At 42.5% G+C, this 24,840-nt stretch overlaps 1 protein-coding gene across 2 annotated transcripts in view; it reads left to right on the plus strand.

Annotated features, from left to right (window-relative positions):
- Nucleotides 1-24,840, plus strand: part of TMEM131L (transmembrane 131 like) — a 139,177-nt gene that overhangs the window by 100,226 nt on the left and 14,111 nt on the right. The window contains exons 17-26 of one of the 2 annotated variants that reach the window (XM_037168121.2): nt 923-1,064; nt 2,359-2,468; nt 3,455-3,527; nt 6,354-6,481; nt 8,532-8,674; nt 10,572-10,758; nt 10,964-11,149; nt 11,726-11,875; nt 12,203-12,828; nt 18,961-19,109. In XM_037168121.2, coding sequence (XP_037024016.2) covers nt 923-1,064; nt 2,359-2,468; nt 3,455-3,527; nt 6,354-6,481; nt 8,532-8,674; nt 10,572-10,758; nt 10,964-11,149; nt 11,726-11,875; nt 12,203-12,828; nt 18,961-19,109 — 1,894 coding nt within the window. The remainder of the gene's footprint in view (nt 1-922; nt 1,065-2,358; nt 2,469-3,454; nt 3,528-6,353; nt 6,482-8,531; nt 8,675-10,571; nt 10,759-10,963; nt 11,150-11,725; nt 11,876-12,202; nt 12,829-18,960; nt 19,110-24,840) is intronic. The other variant, XM_037168122.2, reaches the window with a different exon arrangement.

Consider the following 24,840-nt stretch of genomic DNA (forward strand, 5'->3'; position numbering starts at 1 on the left):
AATATTCAGTCCATACTCAGGCTTCCCTTGTTTGCCCAAAAATATTCATTATAGCTGTGTTTCTCTTTTTCCCTTTTTTTGAAATTTAGGATCTATTCAGGAGTTAACGCGTCTCCATAATTTTCTTTAGAGTGGTGTCCCCACCTTTCTTCATCTTGCATAATGTTCACATTCTAAAGAGGCCTAGCTGATTGTCTCATAGAATGTTCAAGACTTTGGATACTTTCTAATTGTTTCCTTGAGTTTGCATTCACGTTAGACATTGTAGGGAGGAGTACTAAAGATGTCATTGATCTTGTGTCCTTCTCACTGCGTCACTGCAGGAGGCACGTGAGTGTCATTTGTCCCGTATTGACATTGCTGAGTCATTTAACTCCCCATTGTATGTGTGAGAGCTCTTTCTCCATGGTGGATACATTTTTCCCTTTGCAGTTAACAAAGATGGGTATGATAAATTTGAGATCACATAAATTCCCTGTTCTTTAAGAATGTACCACCCATGATTTTAGCATCCATTGATAATCCTTGTTCTGATTAGTTTTTAGATGGCTACAAATTGATGATGTTTCTACTTACTTTCTTCATCTTAACTTTATTTTTTGAGCATCACTATGGATTTTCTGGTCATTACCATCATTATTATTTTTGATGCTAATCTGACCCACCTCTGGCTGATGGGAGCCCCTTCAGGCTAACTTGGGGGTCCCTTTGACATGTTCCCATCATTTCTTGAGCACTTTCTTGCTTTCTAGTAAATGTACCACAATCCTCTTGTACCTTCTCTTCCCTGGACCCCAAATAAGCCATCTTTCCCAAGACCCCTTGGTCCTGTGAGTGGGGATGATAATACATTTATCAATTCCCTCTTTTTTTGTGTGTGTCAAAATTGGTTTTCATAATAATTTCTTTACACATGACACAGGAGGAATGTTCTAGGAATGACTCGGTTCACCCACTTGAAGAAGCCCAGGGAGCCAGAAGCCTTCATCTCCTTCCTGCCGCGTTTGGTCACGGAGCCGGGCCTCGTGTTGAACTTCAGTGCCACTGCCCTTCGGAACAGCGTGGTGAGGATCCTGTTGTCAGTGACAGCCCATTGCTCTTGAGTTTTAAGTGACCAGAGTCTTTCCAGCTTTAGAATATTGTTTCAGAACCAAAATTAATTTGAATTCAGTTTAAATGATACACACATGCCATTCGGTGCCTAGTAGGGAGGTATCGGAATAACAAAATAAGGAACAAAAAACTCTAGGTGTACTGAAAGCACACAGAACAAATACATCTTATGAAGTTTGTGTCCAAGTCAAAATCTTTTCAGTTCAGTAAGTATTTAGCTGCAAACAACAGAACACTGTGACTAACACTGGCTGGAATAGGAGTCAGTTTGTTTCTAACAAACTCTCATTAACTCTGGGAGTTAATGAGAAGCATGCAGGAGAGAGGCCCAAAGCTGGTGAAGTGGCTCTGTGATACCATCAGAAACCCAGGCTCTTCCTCTCTGTTCACACTGCATCCTCAGGGTGCTGATTTCCGTCCTCGACAGGGGTGGCAGTGAGCAGGGCAAAGGGAAGGCAATGGCACCAGCCGAGTTTCATTTATGTCTCATAAGCCTCATTGCCAAAGACGCATCTTACTAGGATCAAGGAAGTCTTTACACTTCGCCCAACACTCGTTGGATTGCTTAGGGATGACATTCTATGACTATAACATTTTTTTGATATTGAAATAATTTTAACGTAGAGAAAAGTTCCAGGAATAATACCAAGAATGCCCAATTGCCCTTCACAAAGAATCGATCAATTTTTAACATTTGCCATCCTTGCTTTCTTATTCCTTCCCCCTCCATATGTGTGCGTGTGCACACACACTTATTTTTATGAGCCCTGAGTGAGTGTCAGACATTATGACCCCTGACCTCTGGTTACTCCAGTGCAAATGTCCTGAAAATGGGAGCATCTTATAGACCAGACTATACTTACCCAAATTAGAACATGTAACATTAATTGTAAAGTGTTGTCTCATCTGCAGTCTATATGCGTATTTTTCCAGTTATCTTGCTGAAGCAAACACACACACACACACACATACATACCACCCCGCCTCCCTTGGAGCACGATCCAGTTCAGGACCTTGATTGCGTGGTCGAGTCATTTTCATTCTTTCATCTTCCTCAGCCTTTGTCTTTCATGACATAGACAGTTTCAAAGCATGCGGCATGTTTATGTTCCAGAATGTCTTTCAATTTGATCTCTGCGATAGGTCCTCCTGCTTTGATTCAGGTGGTGCAGTTTTTTTGCAGGAAAACTGCAGGGGCGATGCTGTGTTCTTCCCAGGGTGTTGATTTTCCTTTCCCATTTCCAGGTGCAGTACTTTGTGGTGAAGAACCCTTCCTCCCTGCCAGTCTCCTTGCAGCTGCTTCCTCTCTCCTTGTATCCCAAACCTGAAGCTGCTGTGCATCTGCTCAAAAAATGGTAAAGCACCAGTCATGAAGACTTTCTGATGGCTGTCTGGGAAACACCGTTCAGACGCCTTTAAAGCCCTTCCGTCTTTCACTCGGACCCTCTCTGTGGGTGGACGCGGTATTCGCCCATGCGCCTTGGGCACCCAGCTCCTTGGCACACATAACTTGTTGGAAATTACCGGTTCTGTTTGTTATGTGGCGGTTTGGGGGTTACTATGTCAAGTGCAGTTCCCAGCAGAATATCCTTTTCTTGATCAGTGAACCTTTACAATCATGATGTTTCACAAATACTCTTAAAATTTAGAATCTGAATCACAATGCTCTCTAGGCACACATGAGAAATGAGTGTAGTGTTTTAGTCTCATGCTGTTAAACAAGCTAAGCCGATGATACTGTTAGTTCTTATCTTTTATGTCTTGTTTTCCCATCATTACAGCTTTGCTTAGAGTGTTCCCTCCTTTCGGCTCAGCAGGATTTCCCCTCGTCCTTAAGTTGTTCAGCTTTAGCACTACTGACGTTTTTTGACCCGACGGTTCTCTGTTGTGGGGAGGGGCTGCTCTGGGCCTGGAAGGCTGTTTATCAGCATCTCTGACTTCTGCCCAGTAGATGCCAGAAGAACCTCCTCAGCTGTGACAACCCCAAATTTTTGTAGATGTTGCCAAATATCCACTGGACATTAAACTGGGAGATGAAATTACCCTTGGTTGGGAGTGACTTCCTAGCAGGTTCCGTAGATGCGAACCATTTGGAGGAAACGGATTGCTTGCCACTTTGAGCTGCCGTCACCATCTGCCTCTTTACATTCCCATTCCGTGCTGCCAGAGTCTTTCACTGAGCACTCACAGTGTCAGTGTGCCAGGGACGGTGTGGGGGCTGGGGCAGAGTTGTTACGTGCAAGTACATGTGCTCACATACATAAAATCCGTGGATGCACACACATTTTATTCTTGATTGGTGATTTGAATGCTGTTTGAAACATTTTTTTTCTCTTTATAGGTTTGGCATGGACACGCAGATGATTAATTTCACAACTGGTGAATTCCAGCTAACCAAAGCTTGCCCTTACCGGGTAGGATGTCTTTAAACAGAAAAAACAATGGCTCACAAACTAGACACATAGCATAGGGGCCTCGCTGATTTATGTTTCAAGGGTCTTTACATCCCTAATATATGTGGCTCTCTTATTTTTATAGTCCAGGCATTATATATATATGTGGCAGGTTTTTCCAATTAACTAATACAGGAGGAGCCCCTGGTTCATGCTCCCCTGCAAATCATTTAAATTCGATGGTTTAGATTCATGTAAGTGTAGAAATAACAGTTGAATCAGGGCTATGTAGAAAACCATAAAATTTGAGACCCCAGATTTCGTACTTCTCTTAAGATTCCTTGGCCCCTGTCCAATTCTTTTTAGGGCCAAATAAGATATTAAAATCAAATACATTTAAAAAAAAGATCTCTTACAGAACTGGCTTCATGTTTTTAGCAACTCACCCAATTTCTGTGATAGTCACCTCATCTATGAAAGAGGATTTCTCTGAAAGTCTCAAGCCTCTGGGCCCTCTCGAGGTCGCGCATAAATCCCGAGGAGTCGGAATAAACATGTCATGTGGCGAGGATGTGGTTTGACCAGGGACTTGGCAGCCTCGTTCTTCAGTTTTCACTCCATGGTTCTGTGGCTCTTTGTGTAGAGCTGAGTTTTTCCTTACAGGCACTCTGTGTGGGTCCATCCATTCAAACATGGGGCCTCTGTTAGAGAACAGTACACACATGCCCATACAAACACACGTGTATAGAACCATCTTTCTAACACGCACAATTTAACTGCCTCGGCCATTTTTTTCTTTCTCCTCACTTACCTCTCCGAAGATACACTGTAAGCTCTAGATTAACTTGAACAACAGAAAAAGGGAGACCACAGATGACCTCCAACTGAGTTACAGAGTTACAGTGAAATCGATCAAAGCAAGTTTTTTTTTTTTTTAAGATTTTATTTATTCATCTTTTAGAGGGGAAGGAGAGAGGGAGAGAAACATCAATGTATGGTTGCCTTTTGTGCGTCCCCTGCTGGGAACTGGCCTGCAAGGAACCTGCCTGCAACCCAAGCATGTGCCCTGACTGGGAATCAAACCGCTATCCTCTGGTTCGCAGGCCTGTGCTCAATCCACTGAGCTACACCAGCCAGGGCTTCAAAGCAAGTTTTTGAGTGGCTTTTCACTAGAGACTTAGCTACAATAGGAAACACACAAACAGCAGACGGTCCTTTCTCTTTGCAAGTGGTCCAGGCTGCGTGGCCTTGCCTTTGTTAGTGTGCCTGCCCCGCTCCATCCCCAGCCGTCTCTCAGGGTCTGTGGAAGTACGTTAGTCCCAACCCCGAGAGCGTGCTGTTCCCACTAGTACTGAATGATAGGTAATCTGAAATTCCCAAAATAATGCTACTTCCTTTTACCTAGAAATATTCTATTCAGATTTGAACAAATGGTGTAACTCGTTGGAGATAGGTTTGTGAATCTCTCAGGGAAGATTTCCCCCGCCCCCAAATGCACACCTCTTGTGGTAAAGGAAATTACTACCATTGTGATTTTACTACAGTGATAAAAAGCATGGTCAGTGTCCGTGCTTTTGAGACACTTCAAAACTCAACTTAAAATTCTGATTAGAGCACTTTGTCATGTAAAGAAAGGGCCTGTGTTCTAATCATGTTGGTTTGCTTTTGGAAATGTCATCACTTTGGTTCAGAGTGTGGGGAACTGGACATTCAAGCTTCCAAATCCAGGGTGTGCTGTGTTCTTGCTCTGTGACCCTGTGACCCTGGGCAAGTTATTTCACATCTCTAAGCCTCATCTTTCTCACTCGTAACAGTGTTGAAAGAGTTGGTAAGGTTTATGGAACGCTCAGCATTTTATACAGCTGATTGCATTTCAGCACCTAGCATTTGAATACCATTTAATAAATGGTGCTGTTATTATTATAGTTTTAATGCTAAAAATCAGCAGTTTTCTATTGGATATTCACATTGTACATATCAAGCAGGTGTTTCCCTTTCTGAGGTTTGTGATTCTAATGCAAATGCATCAAATACTATCGCTATTTCTTCTTTCAAGATAGCATGGGAAACACAACAACAGAAGGATAAGACAAATTTAAAAAATTAAAAAGATAAAAAAGAGAATTATTGCCATACAGATTATGTAATGATAGCTCTAAAAAAAATCAATTGTTTTGGACTAAAAAGGACTCATGACAAAACCACGGGTGGGCGGGATCAGGGAAGGGAGGTGAGGAGGACTGGGGGCGGTGTGGGGGGGGGGTGTCGGGGCAGACAACTATACTTGAGCAACAATAAAACAATTTAAATAATTTTTAAAAATCCTTTCTAGTGAGAAGGAGCTAAACCCCTCCCCCCCATGGAAAGAGAGAAAATGATAAAGAACAAAATCTTGAATATTAAATTTAGGCTGTAAGATTTATTCAGAGAAAGAAATCTTAGAATAAAGGAGGATATGAATAAATGAAGATCTTTCTCCTGAGTGGAGAGACTAAATATTGTATAATGAAGGTGGTTTCTATATATACTTAAATATTAAAGAGAATTTGGGGTTGCACAGCGGAGGGGTGGTTTGGCAGGATCCCTGTAGCGTTCAGGTAGAGATTTTGGGTCTAAGCGATGGTTTCCACTCCAGGCATCTTGGTGTGGAAGGCTTCTTGCCCAACTCTGGCCGGGCCAGGAGGCAGCTCCCCTTTCCAGAACCCATGTTGCTGTCCTGCAGCCTCCGCCCGGGGTACTGCAGGACTATTTATAAAAAAATAGTCGTATTGGTACTCTAAAATGCACATAATGAAGACAGAAGCTTGCTCTACAGGAATTGTTGAATTGCGCTTATTAAATTTGCAGGGTACGCATGCCGAGGAATCCAGGTTTGGCAGCCTCCACTTCCGTTTGCAGCCTTTGGAGGTGAAAAGGGTCGGTGTGGTTTTCACGCCAGCTGACTATGGAAAAGTTACCTCACTCATACTAATCCGGTAGGTGTGGCCTGGTCCTGGAGTCTGTTTCTTTCTGTCTGACTCATCTGCCTAAATTTTTTCTTGCAAGAATCCATGATCTCTTTAGCCAAGAATTGGCCCTCACATCTTAGGCCTTCAGTGATGAGGCAGTGTTGCTTGGTAACCAGAGACAGTGGCCAAGAAGAGAGGCAACGAGAGGCTCCATAGTTAATCTCTGCCTCAGTCTCCTCCCATGCACCACAGGGCGTGTGTGCCCAACTATCCAAGACGCAGTGCATCTCACTCAGCATCTCATCTGCTGTTCTCACAGAGGGCAGAACCAAACACACACACACACATACATTTACTTCCCTGTCTCAGCTCAGAAAAATAATTAAAACACTGCTGTGTACATTTCATTCCACAATGTTCGGATGTGCACCGCTCTCGTATCTGCCTGTCTGGCTTCCGAAATTCTCAGTGGTCCCAAAGGACAGTGGAAGAAGTGACTACTTCAGCTCATTGGCTCTTTTTGCTTCTTTTCCTTCCTTTTAAATGAGCATTATATTGCTAAGTGATTTAAGCGGCTAAATGTTTTTTCTTAATTTTTAAAAATCTTTGGATAGTTTTTGTTGAAAGTCGTCTTTCAAAATTTTCAGTAAGCACAGGTCTTTGTTGAAGCTCTCTGCATTGGTGAGAAGTCTAACACATTTAATATTTAATAAGCGACAGGTTAGTTATTTTTTAAGCTTTTCTAGTATTAGATTAGCTGGCAATGACTTTCCTATTCTGGACTTCCTTTAGTATATTGTATGAGTTTGTACCTCTGGGAGTGAATGCCATCAAAAGGAAAATGGACTGACAGTTCTATGAAGCATTTTAACTAACACGCCTAATGTTCTGATGACGACATACTTCATTTTAAACACATTCTCTGTTGAAGAACTGAGGTTGTAGGAAATGTAGCTATGAACTTTACTTCATCCCAGTTTAAACTCTCCCAGACTCAAAAAGAAAGCCTAGTTAATTTATTTTGGGGGGTGCCTTGTTTTGATGCATAATACTTTTCTCTAAACAATATCAATTGTGTAACATCACTTAAAGGCTTTTAAGTGGCAAATAAAGGGTTTTAATCATTTGGTAAAGATGTGAACATATCTATTTTGCCTAATTATAAATGAATTCTTTCTCTGCTTCTCTAGTATTTACATTAATGATGACTGGCTTTCAGTCTGGTCTGCATCATTCAAGCATCATTTCCACTTAGCTTTTGCAACCTAGGAAAACAAACTGTAGTTAATGACAAGGCAAAAGCTAGTCAGAATTACTGTTTGACTAATAAGAACTTGAGTAGAGCACCTGACTGGTGTAGCTCAATGGATTGAGCACAGGCCTGGGAACCAGACAATAGCGGTTCAATTCCCAGTCAGGGCACATACCTGGGTTGCAGGCCAGTTCCCAGCAGGGGACACACAAGTGGCCACCGTACATTGGTACTTCTCTCCCTCTCTCCCCCCTCCCCTCTAAAGATAAATAAATAAAATATAAAAAAAAAAGAACTTGAGGAGATAGAAATTATTTGTGGGATGATATTTTAAATCTTTTGGTTCAGTAAACAGTAGGATTTTATTTCTAGAATTATCCCTAAGGCAGAATTTCTTATAGTCCAATTACTGTGAAAACACCTTAGTTCACTGTGTTGTAAACAATTTTTATCAGTTTGCCTGCATTTGCTAGTGTTTCTCTGTCTTCCCACCCCCTATATATTTATTTAGTTTTTTCCTCTTGAAGGTTGGATTTAATAACCACCCTGATGGCTGGTTATTAAATTCATGGGTTTAGATTCTTGGGCTGGGATTGAAGAGCAATCATAATCATTCACTCCTTCTTGAACAGTCAGCTCTAACTCTTCTGGGCTTAGCCGCTTCCATTGCCTGTGAGGTGGCCAGAGATGCTACATAATTTAAATTGACATTCTTTTTAAAAACATTAAAAATGTTTTTGGTAACTAGGAGGTTGTAAGTTCAAGTGCATGGTGTCTTGTGACTCTGTTGTAATGCCCTTTTGTTTGTATCTGCTTTCACTAAAGGAACAACTTGACCGTTATGGACATGATTGGCGTGGAGGGATTCGGAGCGCGCGAGTTACTGAAAGTGGGCGGGAGACTTCCAGGTGCAGGAGGTTCGCTCCGGTTCAAGGTGCCCGAGTCCACGCTGATGGACTGCCGTCGACGTGAGTTCCTGTGCATGGCACTCTGCTGGGGCTGCTTGGCGCTAGAGCCAGGAGAAAAAGTGTTCTATGAGAAGATTCTTCTACAATTCCTAAAGTAGATTCATTGTGTTGTTGCAAATGATTAAATCAGGCAAACATCTGAGCCTAAATGGGTTGGAATCACTCAATTAGAGCAATACCCAATGTAAATGTATTTTAGATCTAGAGGGGAAAAGTAATTGCTAAATTACTGGCATGGTGTTAGATATATAAGATAAAAAGTATGAACCTGTGAATTTGGCTATCAGTTACCTAATCTAAAAAATCACAAATGACAGAAGACTACAGGTATGTTCTCTGATGGAACTTTTTGCAGTAATGGAAATGTTCTTTAATTTAAATTTAAGTAGCTATATGGGTTCACTGGCTACTGTACCAGACAATGAGATCTATACATTTACTTAAGTGTCCCATTGGAAATGTCTAAATTATGCATGCATTTCAGTTCAGTGCTTTTAAACTGCTTATATTAATTTTAAGAACTTTCTCAGGAACTAAAAAAATAAATAAGATATAAAGTATTTCTGGTAAATTCTTTTCCTATTATTTTTAATTTCAGGAACACACTGAAAGCATTTTAGTGTAACAATATGTTTTCTATGGAGCAAGCTGGTTGGTGAGATTATTGGATAACTTGTAGCAATTGTTTTAATGCCTGATTGGTGGGTTTTTTCCCGGATTTTCTTTATTTATTTGTAGAGACATGGAGAAGGGAGAGAGAAAGAGAGGGAGATAAACATGTGCTGAGAGAAACATAGATCAGTTGCCTCTCACACACTCCCAACTGGGGACTTGGCCCAAAGCCCAGGCATGTGCCCTGACCGGGAATCGAACCTGTGACCTTCCAGTTCGCTGGCCGGCATTCAATCCTCTAAGTCACACCAGCCAGACTTTTTTAAATTTAGGAAACTATGCTTAATGAACACTGTGAAAAAATTTTTTTTAATATGTCAACATATTTTTTTCATTGTTGTTCAAGTACAGTTTTCTGTCTTTTACTCCCCTCCCAGCCCACCCCCCAGTGCTCCCCACCTCCCTTTCATTTCCACCCCCCTTAGTTGTGTTTTCCGTGTGTCCTTTGTACTAGTTCCTGTATACCTTGAAAAATTTTATTACCCATTTTGCATTAAAAGTCTTTCACCATTTTTCTATTAATTCATTCATTCATTCACTCGTTTATTGATTCCTTTAGAGTTGACCTAGAATTAGAGTAATATAAAAACGATAGAACCAGATAAAATATTAATCCTAATATAACAAAGAAAATATTAGATAGTGGGTTATAAATTTATAGGAATGTTTTAAAAAACGAGATAACTCTTCCTTTTTAAACACAAAATGTGCTTCCATTTATTTTCAAAGGTTCAACCACTTCCTGTTCATGTAGTAGGGTCTCGGAATGGGTTTCTAGTAGCTGTGGTGGCCCTTGCACAGGGGCACACGCTTGTCCTCTTTGCTGGTCCCTGTCTAGCGAAGACGGAGTGAGGACGTCCGGGGCTAAGGGTTCCGGGGCCTGGGGGCGAATCCAAATGATTTGGTTTCTGAGAAGATCATACTTTTAACCTTAACCTTTAATAAGTGAGAAAATAAAGGAGAGATTTTTATTACTTTTGGTACCTAGGTAGATGGTTTAACTTAAGAAAAACTTAACTAATTATTTTTATTACATTTTGGTGGTATAACAAAATCTATAACTGTTCCAGAAATGAGATCGATGTCATGCTTTGAGCTCACATTGGATTTTCTTTTACATTTTAATAATGTGCATTGGTTTAATAAATTATTGTTGGTTCAATAAATTATTTTAAATCAGTGTTACAGATCATATATACTGAATTTCCCCATTCATTCTCACTAGAACTGAAAGACAGCAAGCAAATTTTATCTATTACCAAGAACTTTAAAGTTGAGAATATTGGACCACTTCCTGTCACGGTCACATCTCTGAAAATTAATGGGTACAACTGCCAAGGTTATGGATTCGAAGTACTGGACTGCCATCCCTTTTCCCTGCACCCAAACACATCGAGAGACATCAGCATTGTGTGAGTACGGAACTTCAACCTCATTGAAGTTCTGGGATGTTTTTAATGTCCGCTGGGCAGGGGGACGTCTTATTTTCATTGGTAAACCATCTTAAGTTGTTTTTATGTAAGCATTTATCTTGTACAGGTAAGAACTTTTGGTATTATGATTACTATGTCTTGTGCCTAAAATTAAAGTTCGTGAACATGAATCTTTTGTTGCCAGGTTCACTCCAGACTTTACCTCTTCCTGGGTCATTCGTGAGCTGACACTCGTCACTGCGGCCGACCTGGAGTTTCGCTTCACTCTCAATGTGACCCTCCCTCATCACCTGTTGCCTTTGTGTGCAGATGTAGTTCCAGGGCCCAGCTGGGAGGAGTCCTTTTGGAGGCTCACGGTCTTCTTTGTCAGGTAAACCATCACCGTCTTCACTGGCCTCCTCTCACTGAGTGGAGAACCATCCAGTCGTTGCATGAATGTGGGCAGTCAGAGCACGTGACTTCAGAGGAATTTATATCAGTTTGAGAACTTTGACATAGGAAGTAGAGGAAGCAGTAACTGGTGAGCTTTAAGATACTAGGAAACGAATTGTAAGAGTTTCATAGGACCTCTAGGACAGTTGTGCGCCCTCTGTGTTCATTGGCAGTCATGGTGGCAGATACAGCTGTTGCTCTTGCTGGTCCAGTGGCAATTGAAATTGGTGATTAGAAGGCTAGAACGACCCTTTTAGAGTTATTCTATCCTGGAACCATCTTTAAAATTGAATGGAAATGTCAGACTTATAAATATGCACATTTTTAAAAAACAGGTTTTTTTAAAAAACATTTAAGAAATGTCAGAGAACATGATGTCATATGCCTTGTAGAATTTTAATGCCGTATCTGTAGACATTACCTACCACCAATCACCGATCTTCTATAATAAATGCAGTGCTTTGAATGCCTGTTAGAACGATGCACTGATGCACCTCCCTGCTTTTTTGCTCAGTTTGTCCCTGCTGGGTGTGATTTTAATAGCCTTCCAGCAAGCACAGTACATCCTCATGGAGTTCATGAAGGCACGGCAGAGGCAGAACGCCAGCTCTGCCTCACAGCAGAACAGCTGTCCAATGGACGCCATCAGCTCTCATCCGCACAAGTAAGAATCCTCGTGCTGTGCAAGGGTGGTGGGGCGTTTCCTGCCTTTGATATCACTCGTTTCTGATTTTATTTTAAGGTAATATTCCAACTTCATTTCATTATATTTCTTTTGCTATGGTGTGATGGCTGGAACATTTCTCTTATGATAAGGTGGACTTCATGTAAGGACTTGGTTTATCGAACTCACGGAGCTTTAGAAGAAGCAGGGTAGAGCTCTAGACTCACCACACCGAGTGCTGCCTCTTTCTCGGGGATTCCCAAACAGAGAGGTAGAGTTTTACTCGGTGTGGCTTTATGTTTGCTGTTTTTTTTCTCTTTGATTCAGAAGCAATTGCAAGAACTTTCTCGATACCTATGGCCCCTCTGACAAAGGCAGAGGGAAAAGCTGCCTTCCAGTAAGCAGTCCGCCCAGCAGGATCCAGAATGCCGCAAAGAGGAGCCCCGCTACCTACGGCCACTCTCAGAAGAAGCATAAGTGCTCAGTCTATTATAGTAGACACAAACCCAGCACACCGATCACCAGCAGTGCCACCGTGGCCACTGAGGACAAACAGACCTCAGCCCTGGCCAGTTCCCTGTCTGCTCCAAAAGAGGACGCGTGCACCGAGATAATGGCTGAGAACTGGACAAACCTCAAATATCCAAGTGGCATAAATGTCAACCTGCAAAAGAATTTAGCCTTTCCCAAGAACTTATTGAATAAAGAAGAAAATGCACTGAAAAACACAATTGTAGTCCATACCACTTCTTCAGAATGTCATATGAAGGAGGGAATACAGACATGTATGTTTCCTAAGGAAACGGACATTAAAATTTCAGAAAACATAGCTGAGCTCAAGGAGCGAGAGCTTGGTCCTCTGAAGACCTCGAAGAAACTACCTGAAAATCATTTGCCAAGAAACTCACCTCAGTACCAGTCAGACTTGCAAGAAATTTCCAGGAAAAATCATGGTAATCTTTACATCCTCCTTGGTGGTCTTTCCCTCCTGTGTGTCTCCAGTCTGGGTTAAATGGGGTTTGTTCTCACCTGGGACTTGAGTTTTCCTTGTGGTGCTGAATGTGTAGTTCGTGTGCAAAGTTTTAGTGAAGGTGTAAGTGTTAAAATACAGTTTCTCAGGTGAAAAGCTTAGGACCAGGCTCCACGTTTTTAGAAGGCCATGGCTAAGAAGTTTATTTTTTAGTATATGTGTTTAAGAGGGATGTACATATCATACTTTATTGTCAGAAGGCTAGGGACACCTTTTGCCAATTAATTTTTATCGTGGCTTTTCATACTACTTGTAAAAGTCAGTCAGCCCATAACATGTTTCCGAGTGAACAGAACTTACCAACTTTCTGTGTTTAACAGCCGCTGCCCTCTCATGGTCCTTGGCCTGGTTCCTCCCTCACTGCGTCCCTTAATTAAAAGGAGACAAGTGTTCTCGTGTAGCAAATACAGTCAATGACAATGTGAGCAAAACTAGACTAGGAAGACTAACTACATATAAAATGGTCATTAAGCCTTAACTGATCCCTTTGCCCTCTGGCACCAAAGCCTGTGCTTATTTTTTCTGGTCCATTCTGACCATTCTCAGATACACATTTTTGTATTTGTTGAAAGTCAGATTTTTGACTCATTTTAATCTGGAAATACCAGTTACCTTTGATCTTATTTGACGCATCTCTATATAAATAACTTTGTTTTTTTCACTCCTTGATACTGTGGAGAAGGTACAGAAATATTATGGACTGGCTAATTCCAATGAGCTTTATGCATTTAATAAAACACTCCAGCTGAATTTGAGGTGTTCTATGCACGGACATCTTGAGTTTGAAAGAAAGCCGGAGTCCTCCGAGTGAGACAGGGTTGGGGCACCAGGTGTGCCTTCTTCCATCCTGTTTGTACCCTTTCCCTGGCAGCAGTGCTTACGGTCGAAGTGGCCTCCTGGGGCAGGGTCAGCACTGCCCCCCGTGTCCTCTGCCCCTGGCATGTGAGCACGCCCTCTGGACCATGCACTCCACCAGGCCTTTCAACAACGTCACGGTGCAGCTTGTCGGGCGGTGCTATAGGTGGGATGCCTTGGGTTCCGTTTCTGTCCCAGACACTCGAGGGCCCAGACTACAAAACTGCTGTGACAGGTAGACGTATGGGGTGAGACCAGCTGGGCTTGCCTCTCCTTTCTTTCTGTCATTTGGGCCTGAGTGTATCTGACGTGGGCTGACTTTACGAAATCCTGGTCGGAAGGGATGGTGCTGCCTCTGTGGTCTGTGGTGCCCTTCAGATGTCTGGATGGATGTGCCTGGGAAATGCAGGGGCCATTTCACTGTGGGTAGACGGTGGGGAGGGACCTTCTGCTGCATCACAGTACTTCGAGTTGGTGCAAATGTACGGAAGTGGACCAGCAGTGTAGAGCGGGAGTGGGTCAGAGGACTGGCATGCGTGCTTCAAGACCACTCTGTCCCAAACTTGGTGGTCAGTGCTGAGAGTTGAGCGTAGATGACCATGTAAACGTGATAGCACTTCAGCAGGTGTGAGTAAAGTTAATATGAGCATCCATAAACGTGGGGTATGCTCATATCTTTCCAGATGGTGGATCTGCCCAGAATCTTTGTGACCTGTGCAGATAACTGGTCTGTTCCCATTGCTTTAAATGGAAACATTTCTCACTACAAGAAGTTTTTTAAAGCTGCTTTTTTGTGCTGGATCAGCAGCATGTTCAGCGGCATCAGGGTGACTGTTCATCAGATCAAATACGAGTTGATGAAGGAGCTTTGGCCCCTCACCACGTTCGTACCCGCAGATTCAAGGTCCCGCCGCACAGGGCCGTGTTCCGCTCTGTGCACGTGTGAGCAGGAGGTTCCTCCAGGGGAGACGCATTCACCGACATGACTTTGTTCTGTTTCTGTTCACAAGAGGACCTGATGTGAACAGAACTCTTCTAGGGGAATGTCAAACAGGTTAAAAGTAAACAAATGGCTGCCATCAATTTATAATTGAAACATTTTAACGAATTGAAGACTTTAAAAATAAGAAAGCCCTGAGAAATCTAGGGGAAGAAGTTTGTAGTTTGATAGTAGGATTTGGAGTTCCTTAGTAGCATTAAAGGTTTGGGGTTCTTTTTAAAGGAAAACATTGTAATAAACTGGCAGATGGTGAAGAGACACACAATCAGGAGGGAATCCATCTGCGAGGCACAGAGAACACTTGAAAATGGGAAGCCATGTATTGAAGAACCTTCTGAGTTTTCACTTCCAACATTGAACATCGGGTGGTTTTTTTTTTTTTTTTTTACGCATTTTACTTTGTGAAAAGCATGCTGCTGTCTCCATATTTTTTTTAAGATTTTATTTATTTAGTTTTAGAGAGAAGGGAAGGGAGGGAGAAAGAGAAGGAGAGAAACACCAGTGTGTGGTTGCCTCTCCTGCGCCCCCCACTGGGGACCTGGCCTGCAACCCAAGCATGTGCCCTGACTGGGAATCAATCTCGTGACCCTTTGGTTCGCAGGCTGAAACTCAGTCCACTGAGCCACACCAGCCAGGGCTCCATATTTTTTTTAAATTCTTTTTTATTTACTGATTTAGTGGGGAAAGGAGAGAGAGACACACAGACAGACATCGATCTGTTGTTCCCCTTATCGATGCATTTGTTGGTTGATTCTTGTATGTGTGCCAAGGGGGTGGAACCCACAGCCCTGGCGTATGGGGACCCCTCTCTAACCACCCCAGCTCCCCAGCCAGGCCTGCAGTCTCCATACTAAGATCCTTTCTGGAATCCGGAGAAAATCTCTTCAGTCTTGTCAGCCAAGCTGAGCGTACCTCATGGTTGGGGATCCTCTTGGGAACTGACACTCACTCACGTGCAGACGGTTAGTGTGTCTGCCGCGTTCCAGCCCTTTTTCTCCCAAAGTGCCCAGGTGATCTTGGAAACAAGTCTAGTGACACGGTCACTGGCTTTGGGAGTGGGGAGGGGCAGGGCGTGCTCTCTCTGCAGAGGACCTGGAGGATTGTGACTTCACCTAACGGGGCTTTTCTGTCCGTGTTCCCTGCGTACCTTACCTGTGGAAACAGTGTTTCAAGGTGCATCTAAATGGCTCTGGCTGCAAGCTTATCTGGGTGGCGGTGGTGCTGAGAAACAGTCTTTTCCGAAGAACAGAAAGTGTGTGCTGACTCCTTCCTGCCCCTTTTCTCTGGCCTCCTTCTGAGAGGCCCAGCATAATTCAGAAATTAAAGTCCCCGGTGGAAATGAAGTCTGCCGACAGATTCTCCCGGGCTGTTTCCACACTCTTGTGTTTTTTGGCCTCAACTTGTCAAACAGCTGGGAAACAGCTACGTTTTTCCAGCATTTCTTCCATGTTCCAGCATCTTTTGACCACCTGATAAGAGTAGGGCTGTCTGTGTGATGTACATGATCTTCGAAATGTGTCTCTTTTCAAGTGTTTATAACTTTGGTGTTTTAATGGTGTGATCAGAATAGCACAGATTGAGAATTAAGGATAAACTGCTGCCGGCCTCAGCACTATGACAGGGCACTAGGGAGCAAATTGTATTATTGCTTTCTGCTTATAATAATGTCAAGAATAACAAACCTTTACATTTAGTAATACCCTAAGCCTTGAAATTAACATGGAAGTTTTCACTGAATGAGATGCCTTCAAAATTTCTGAAATACCAGTCATGCAAAACATAGCCTCGTTTACTTACATATACTAACAGCTTGAAACGAGAATCTAGGGGTTTACTCCAAATATACTGCGTGGTTAGATCTGATGCAGTAAAGCTTTAAGCAGTTACTTTGTTGAGCTTACTTGTTCCTTGTTCTATTTGTTTTTTATCTTTGTGGCTTAAACACTCTTACTGTGTGAGGTACATGTAAGAAAGTTGTGTAACACCTAAAGTAAGCAAGCATGCTGGATACGATGCCATGGATTGGCTCCATTTTTTTTAAGCGAAATGCGCGTGTCTGGTATTTCTAAATTCTTGCCTATTGTCATGTTAGAATTGCTCAAAGGATTAATGAAGTGCTTGCTTTTAGAATTCATCTGATTGTCCCAATCCTTGGCCCCACAGAAGGTATTATTAATTTCCTGAGAGTCTCTGCTTTACCACTTTTGGGGGGTAGGTTAGTGCTGAATATTACATTTGGATCTTTCCTAAGAACCTTTGATGACCAATACCTTAGTGCTATTCTTGGCCCGAAGAAAATTTATGAAAATCCATTTCCTTGTGAATGAAGACTGGAGGAAAAGAATGGCACTTTTTTTTTCTTTTTTTTTTTGCAGAGTATCTGTATTCTGTCTCATACTAATGGCTTCCAGAATCCAAAGTGATGTTTTTATGATTTTCGTTTCTGTTCTGGACCTCGTCTCCTTTCTCTTGGCTGGATACATTGTTTTCCTTGGTGGGTGGCTCACACCCCCTTTGTGTCCTAGACGAAGTCACACTTCCCCAGCATTATTATAGCTATGTAAACATTTATACAATATTTTTGTTAACAAAATAAAAGTATGCTTACCTTGTATTTGTTCTTTTAAAAATGTATGCATCTTGCTTTGAGCCAGTTTAACTTACAGCTTCAGAGTTTCAGAATCAATCAATTAAAAAAAAAAGGAATTTCGGAATCAGAGGGAATGACCACTCCTTTCATTTTGTGAGCGAGACAGGACCCTGCGCCTGCCCCGCTTCAGGGCGACTGCAGCCTCTGCTGGCTTCTGGGGGTGCGTTCGCCTCCCGGAGCCCACAGCCTGCTTCACTGAGGACTGTTGGCACTGTGCATCTGAATTGGTCTCAGGTGGCAAAGTTGTCAAAGAATCTCAAAGTAAAAAGGAGAAGGTATTGAAATACTTTGTTTCATGTCACAACACTGAGGCCAGTTAGTGTAGAGTTGAAGTTGATATGACTTTTTTTTGGTAATAAACAATGGAAGAAGAAATGCACTTAAGGAAGTCACTTGAAAGAAAAAAATGGAGAAATTATGTTTTCAGATGAGGTTTCTGCCAACCATGCCTGGGCCATAGGATTCATCTGCTGCTCTTCCCTCAGCTTCTGGCCTGCCACTCCGGGGCGGTGGCTGTGCCCCCTCAAAGGGCCTGCCCTGAAAGAGTGCGAGTGTGTCTTTTGATGCTGGCCCACTGTGTCTGCTCAGGTTGTACCTTTTTAACATTTGGTTTGGGTACGCAGGCGAGGTGGTATTTTCATTTTATAAATAAGAAAACCGAAGCTCTGGCAGCTTCAGAGACTGACTTGCTCACAAAATGAATTAGTGGCTGAGTCCTGAGCAGAGCTCAAGTCCTGACCCCTCTGTCTCCTTCCCCTAGCTTTTAAAAAAATCATGGTAAAAGAGGAGTAACATAAAATGTACCATTTTAAATGATAAAGCTCAGTGGTATTAAGAACATTCACCTTGGCGTACAGTCGTCACCATGCCCCATTTCAGAACTTCTCCATCCTCCCCAACGGAAACTCTGAGCCCGTGGGACAACAAAACCCATACCGCCCCCTGCCCAGCCCCCGGTAGCCAGCGTTCTATTTTTTACCTCTGGGAATTGATGGCGCTAGGTCCCACAACCAAGTACAATCATATAACATTTGTCCTTTTGTGTCTGGCTTGTCGCACTTGGCATGATGTCTGCAAGGTTCACCCGTGTGGTGGCATGTGTCAGAGTTTCATTCCTTTTTCCTACCACCTTAACCATTTCTGAGTGCACAGTTCAATAGTGTTAAGTATATTCATGTTGTGCAAGGAATCATTTATTTTTACAGCTGAATGGTATTCCGTTGTACATGCACTACATTTCATTCATGCATTTATCTCGACATTTGGGATGTTGGTATCTTTGATGTTTATGAATGTTGCCCCTGTGAATGATGCCGTGCCCCTCCCTTTTACCCCCTTGACCTCTCTTAAAGGCTGTTTGCAGACCTGTTAATATAAGGGCGTTTTCACCTGTAAACAAAATACATTTCTAGAGCCTTGTGGATGTCAAAACCAATCCTTAAGTCTAAATCCCATCAAATGAGACTGTGTGGTATAAGAAAGAGACTTAACTATGGGGAATATGAATGGAAATAATTAGCTAGACATTGAATCATTTTTATTTATTGAAGGAAATAACCAGCAAGTGCCTGTCAAGAATGAAGTAGACAATTGTGAAACTTTGAAAAAGCTTGACACAAAGTCTTCTTCAGAAAAGAAGATTCACAAGGCATCTAAAGAGGACACGTGTTCTGAGAGACAGGACTTACCTTCTGTGGAGGTCTGTACTCTATTTTTTGTTTTTTTTTTGCCTATTAGAACAAAAGCGATTTTGGGGGGTCTTAGAGTGCAAATATCTGTGTAATAACTGTCATGCTTTTTAAAAAAGATAGTTAACAGTGATAATTGGTGAGTTGGGTATATTCAGAAAGTTTTATTTATCATCTAATTGTACAGGAGATATAATTTTTTAGGGACATCAGACAGTGTTTACTCTCAAGAGAGGCTGTTCTTAAGCAAATGGGTCAACTCCTGGGTAAAGAGGAAAGAGTAGAACAAGGGCACATGTCCCTGCTCTCTACCTGTCACCCAATATCAGTTTTTAGGGCATAATCTTACCTAAAAGCAGTAGCCAGAATCCACAGGAGAGGGATGCCTTTTCATAGGAAATGCCAGGTTACTGATACAGGGGTGGCTGGACTTGGATGTGAGAAAGTGTAGTAGCCAGAGGGAGACATGGAACCAAAGCTTGAATGCAAGTCAGGCCTAGAGCTTATGATCTGGGAGTTGTCCTGTAGAAGTTAGAATTGAAGGATGACCCTGAGTTCTGCGAGGCGTGTGCAGAGAGAAGAGCCAGGGCCTGCATCTGAACCTTGGCCAGTGTCAAGGCTGCAGGTATAGCAGGTGGTGCAGGTAAAGGTCAGCCGAGCGGGAAGACAGGGCATGCCTGCAGGAGCAGAAACAGTCATGGACTGGGGGATGGGAGGCATGGATGGGGTTAGGAATGGGAAGCCTGGCTGCTGCCCTGCGCTGAGGTAGAAACCAACCCTGAGATGTGCTGACTTCACAGCCCCACAGTCTTACGTGCTGGGAGGAGCAGTTGGAACTAGTCATTCCAGGTCCCTGCGGTTTGAGGGCCATAAGGAGGAGGTGGCCCAGAGGGACAGTGCCACAGGGTGCTGTTGCTGCCACCCATCTGCCACCTGTGTGGACATCAACCCCTCCCCCCCGAGTCTGCTCTCAGCTCTAGGGCCAGGCTAGCTCTCCACACTGAGCCTTTGGTTATGGCAGTTTTCTTAATTTATTCAAGTTAGTTATCTTTCGTCTTTTCTCTCTCGCCCTGGAGCTCAGACACTTCTTGCACTGGGTCCCAGGCATTGCCTGTGTTCCTCCTTCCTTTCCTGGCCCATGAGACTGTGCAGGGCAGACATCTGCACCGAGTGAGTGGTGGCAACCAGCGGGACAGCCAGGATGCCGCGAGTCGGGGGGACTCAGGCTGTGCTCTGTGGGTCAGGGCTGTCTCGTGTCGTCAGCCAAGATGGATTTTCCGGTGCAGCATCAGGGCTGCCACCTGCCACTTCTTTGTTGGCTCTGCAACTCACTCCCAGTTTTGTTGAAGTGGCCCTTAGAACCCTGTGCGAGGATACTTTCCATTTCATTGTTGGTTTGGAGAAAACCGTCCTCAATAGACACATTCCCAAGTGCATTGCTCAATGTTTGTTTTTTCTAGAACATTCTTGGGGCCTAATTTTGCAGCTTAGAAAGTTATATAAATCTATAGAGTACTTGGGGAGTATTCCTCTAGATTTATTGGCAAAGAAGGTTGAACCCCAAATTTGGGAACCACAGACTAAATTTTGACCATAGGCTTGGCTGTTTATTTTCTTTTCAGCAGATTTTCTTCCTTAGTAAAGGAATTCATGATTATCATAGAAAGATAGAGATGGGAGAAAAGATCTATCCAAAATGAACCACTTTTCACATTTTCTTGTATTCTGCTTTTCTTTGCAAATTTCTAAAAATTCAGGATCATTATCATGTTTATGTAGTTTTATCATAATGTTGTAATTCTAAAAATTCTCGCATTAGAAATGAATAGGGAGTTTTGTTTTCAGTGGTTACATAACATTCCATCACTTAACTGCATCATAATCTGAACCATTCTCCTGCACTTGGACATCGAAGTTGTTCACAGCTTTTTATTGTCATAAATAACACCACGATGAACTATTTTGTTCTGAAGTCTTCCCTAGAGACCCAATACCTCCTCATGGTAGCTTTGTAGACTTGGAATGAAACAGTATCAGCCCGCTCCTCCTGTGTGGACAGGTCGCTGTCCAGGAAGGTGGTGGCAATTTCCTGTCCCCACGCCTGACGCATGCAGACGGTGAACGCTGGTTTTATTCTACTCTCGGTAGCACCGTTTTTTGTCTGTTTGTTTGTTCTTGTTTCTGGCAAAATCTCGGTTGGTCTGGTAGGTGAATGGTTGTGTTTGTTTTTTCATTTGAATGTGCTTTTCTTAATTGGGAAAAGTGACCATCTTCTTTCATTTCATTTTTTGTAGAATTCTTAAAACACAAGTAAAAAAATCATCCAGTCCTACGGTGACATTTTTAAATAAATTTTGTAGACACTAAGAAGTAAGTGTCCAACTGCTCAGAGACGGGCGCTGTGAGCCCACCCTGCCCGCCTCCCCGCCCCCACTCAGCCTGGTTTGCAGGCATGAACATTTAGTGCAGACACACTTGAATTTTTAAAAACAAAAGTGGAAAGATGAGATGTCAGCTGGCCTAAATTTGCCTTTCCTAAAAACATACTTTATTAAATAATTTGATGAGCGCTTCATTTTTTTTTTGCTTTTTTCTATTTCTTCTGTGACTTTGCATTTCCTATTCTTTGCCCAGTTTTCCATTGAATGTTAGTGTTTTTTCCTCATTTTCTGTAAGAACACATGTAAGGCTATTAATTCTCCATCAAATATGTGTTCCGTGTTTTATTTGTTTGCCCATTCCCTTTTATTGTTATTTGCTTTTATTTATGTACAGTGGCTTTAAGAATGGTTTGTGCAGTCAGTATGTGATTTCTCTTTTTTGGTTTCTTCCTTTGCTTTTATTAAAACTTACGAAATCTCACTTCCCTACCCAGCAATCTGTTAAATTTTCCCTTCTATCAGGGAGGTCTCTTTCTAGACCCAATAGCTATAATGGTCACAGCTAAGTCTTCCATAAACTGCTGACTGCGTGTCAGGTAGTTGAATCCTCACGGTAGCCTTCTGAGGAAGACTAGGGGAACCAAGGCAAAGAGTGGCCAAGTAGCGAGCCCGTGATCACACAGCTGGGAAGCACCGGTGAGACTGAGCCCGGGCAGTGAGGCCTCAGAACCTGGGATCTGGCTCACTGCTACCCTGCTGGCCAGCCCAGCAGTTTGCTCGTTTGTCCTGCCCCCTGCGTGACCCCTCTCCACCAGAAAGCAGAGCCGGAGCCAGGTTGTCTCTCTTCTTCCTCTCACTTCTTGACAAGTGTGCTACTTTGGTGCTCTGGTTCACTTTCCCCAAACTATTCCATTTGCTGCTTCCATTGTAGGCCTGATCCTCTCTCTCTCTCTCTCTCTCTCTCATACACACACACACACACACACAGCGCCAAAGAAAAAGGCCATTCATTTTTCATTCCTCTGTATGTCTTCTATCTTTTTCCTCTCATCCATCCCCTTTCCTGTCCCGTCCTGCATTTGCTCACGGGCGCTGCTTCCTGGCTCTGCGTGCAGAGTGTGCGGCATTGTCCTAACATTCGTGGCGCCTGGAGAAGGAGATGGGCTCCTGACCACTAAGTCCCTCCTCTCTGTGGTCCTAAAATTCGTATCCTCTTGTTTGCCCATGGCAACAGAACTAACCAGATCGGTATGAAAAAGGCCGCCAAGTGTAGGAGTGACTGCTGTCTCTAACTGCACTTGGAGACTGACCCTTTGTTTGTGCGTGACCCTGGAGGGACAGAAAGGCTGGCTCCAGTCCTAGCTTGAAAAGCTTCTCTTGGTCCTCAAGTGGACAGACAGGGCAGGGCAGGGCAGGGGAGAAGAACCCCACCCACCCTGTAAAGTTAGAAATGCACAGGGAGCAATCCATGCACAAATCCGGTATGTTTGTCTCTGGATTGCCTCTGACCGGATGTCTTTAATGCCTGTCTAGCAGTCAAAACAAGGTCCTGTAGAATACAGCTTTGTGTGTTTAACGTGTCATGTTTTAAAAATACCTTCAGGATCTCAAACAAGTTCATATATATTTTAATTGGGGGGAAAAATAAAGGAGTATAAAGAAAACAAATCCCATAATCCCACTACATACACAGTTACAATGTCATTTATTTGTAGAGTTTATTGTAATAAACGTATTGCTTTGATCGGGACACGAGGCTTTCGACACCCCAGATGTAACATGCAGGCATCAACGACCTTTTATTTTTCTTCCAAGTCCTGTGTGTAGTAGCCGGGTATATGTTAGAACCTCATGGGTTCGTTCCCACTCTGATGTCTGGACTAACGTCCTGAAAAAAGAAGTAAAATGAGCCTATCATTGCTCTTTGTGAAATGTGAATCCTGAGGGTTGGCAGGAAGAGCTAGGGGATTGGCCTCTGTGAGGTCCCTGGGAAGGGGGGTTTCTCCTTAAGAGGCCTGGAGTCTCAGTGTGTGAGCTCCAACCCCCTGCCCCCAGTCCCCCCACCCCCCCACAGTGCCTTTGCTTCAGGGGGTAGTGTGGTGGAAGGAGGAGAAAGAGTTAAGTATTAGAAGACAGTAAACACATGAGTTACTTTAAAACTTTAAAGGATAAGGGAATCCCCCCTTCTCTGGGCCTATTAAGAGACTATGCCGAACATTTAAAAGAGGAAAGAACCCAATGAAAAAATGTTATATATTAAAAATCTATAATATTTACATATATATAAAAATATATAGTTGATCCTTGAACAACTAGGGTTTGAACTGCATGGGTCCAATTGTATATGGATTTTTCTTTTCAGTGAATAGTGTAAATGTTATTTTCTCTGCCTTATGATTTTTCTTTCTAACATTTTCTTTTCTCTAGCTCATTTTTTTGTAAGAATACATACAACACACAAAATAATGTGTTAATCAACTGTTCATGTTGTCAGTAAGGCGTCCGGTCAATGGTAGGCTCTTAGTAGTTAAATTCTGGGGAGTTAAAAGTTTTAACAATTACGTTTAGATTACCCATGAACTATGCATTGGCAGTCATTATCCCAAGCTATTTTAGTGCTGACAAATTTTGTAACAGAGATAACATGAACTTATTCTTTGTAAACCCAGGTAAACTAAGTGTATTATACTGAATACTTAAAAAAAAAGTTAAATGTGGATTTTCAACTACATGGGGGGCATTGGCAACTCTAACTCCCACATTGTTCAAGGGTCAATTGTATATGTATGTCCTGCTAAATTGTTTTTTCAGAACCACATTTGAAAAACATTAAGCATATTCTTGCCTTATTTACTTAAAAAACTTAAAGCAGCCTGGAGCATTCTCTGGAGACTTGGCCGTTCTCCTAAAGCGCATCTGTAAACACAAAAATATGAATATACAAATTACTCCTAAGTTGGGCTTTTACACAATTTCCCTTCAGTGGTGATTCATGGGAACTGTACATTCCAAGTTAACAGGTGAAGGCTGGAGATTTATTGCTGCCAAAGTTGACTGTGAATTGCTAACAGATGTTTTTCCATTTTCACGCCTTAGGAATTTTGTAGGCAATGTTTTCTTTTTGTTTTTGCGTGGGTTGAGGGTTGTAGAGAGAGAAGGAAAATACAAACAAACTAGAGTTTGGGAAATGTATGTCTCAGTTTTTGCAGTGTTTGAACATTTTGAAATTCATATAGAGTTGGTCTTTCAAAGTTTATTTTAAAAAGCAATAGACCCCCCCTTAGTTTTCCAGATTAATCTGACCAAATGTTTTATGCAAAATCCTTTAAAAAATCATAGAGTTTTTAAAAAGTATTAATCT

This window comes from Artibeus jamaicensis, unplaced genomic scaffold, assembly GCF_021234435.1.
Source record: "Artibeus jamaicensis isolate MK-2021 breed Jamaican fruit bat unplaced genomic scaffold, CSHL_Jam_final scaffold_537, whole genome shotgun sequence".
Taxonomy (NCBI): domain Eukaryota; kingdom Metazoa; phylum Chordata; class Mammalia; order Chiroptera; family Phyllostomidae; genus Artibeus; species Artibeus jamaicensis.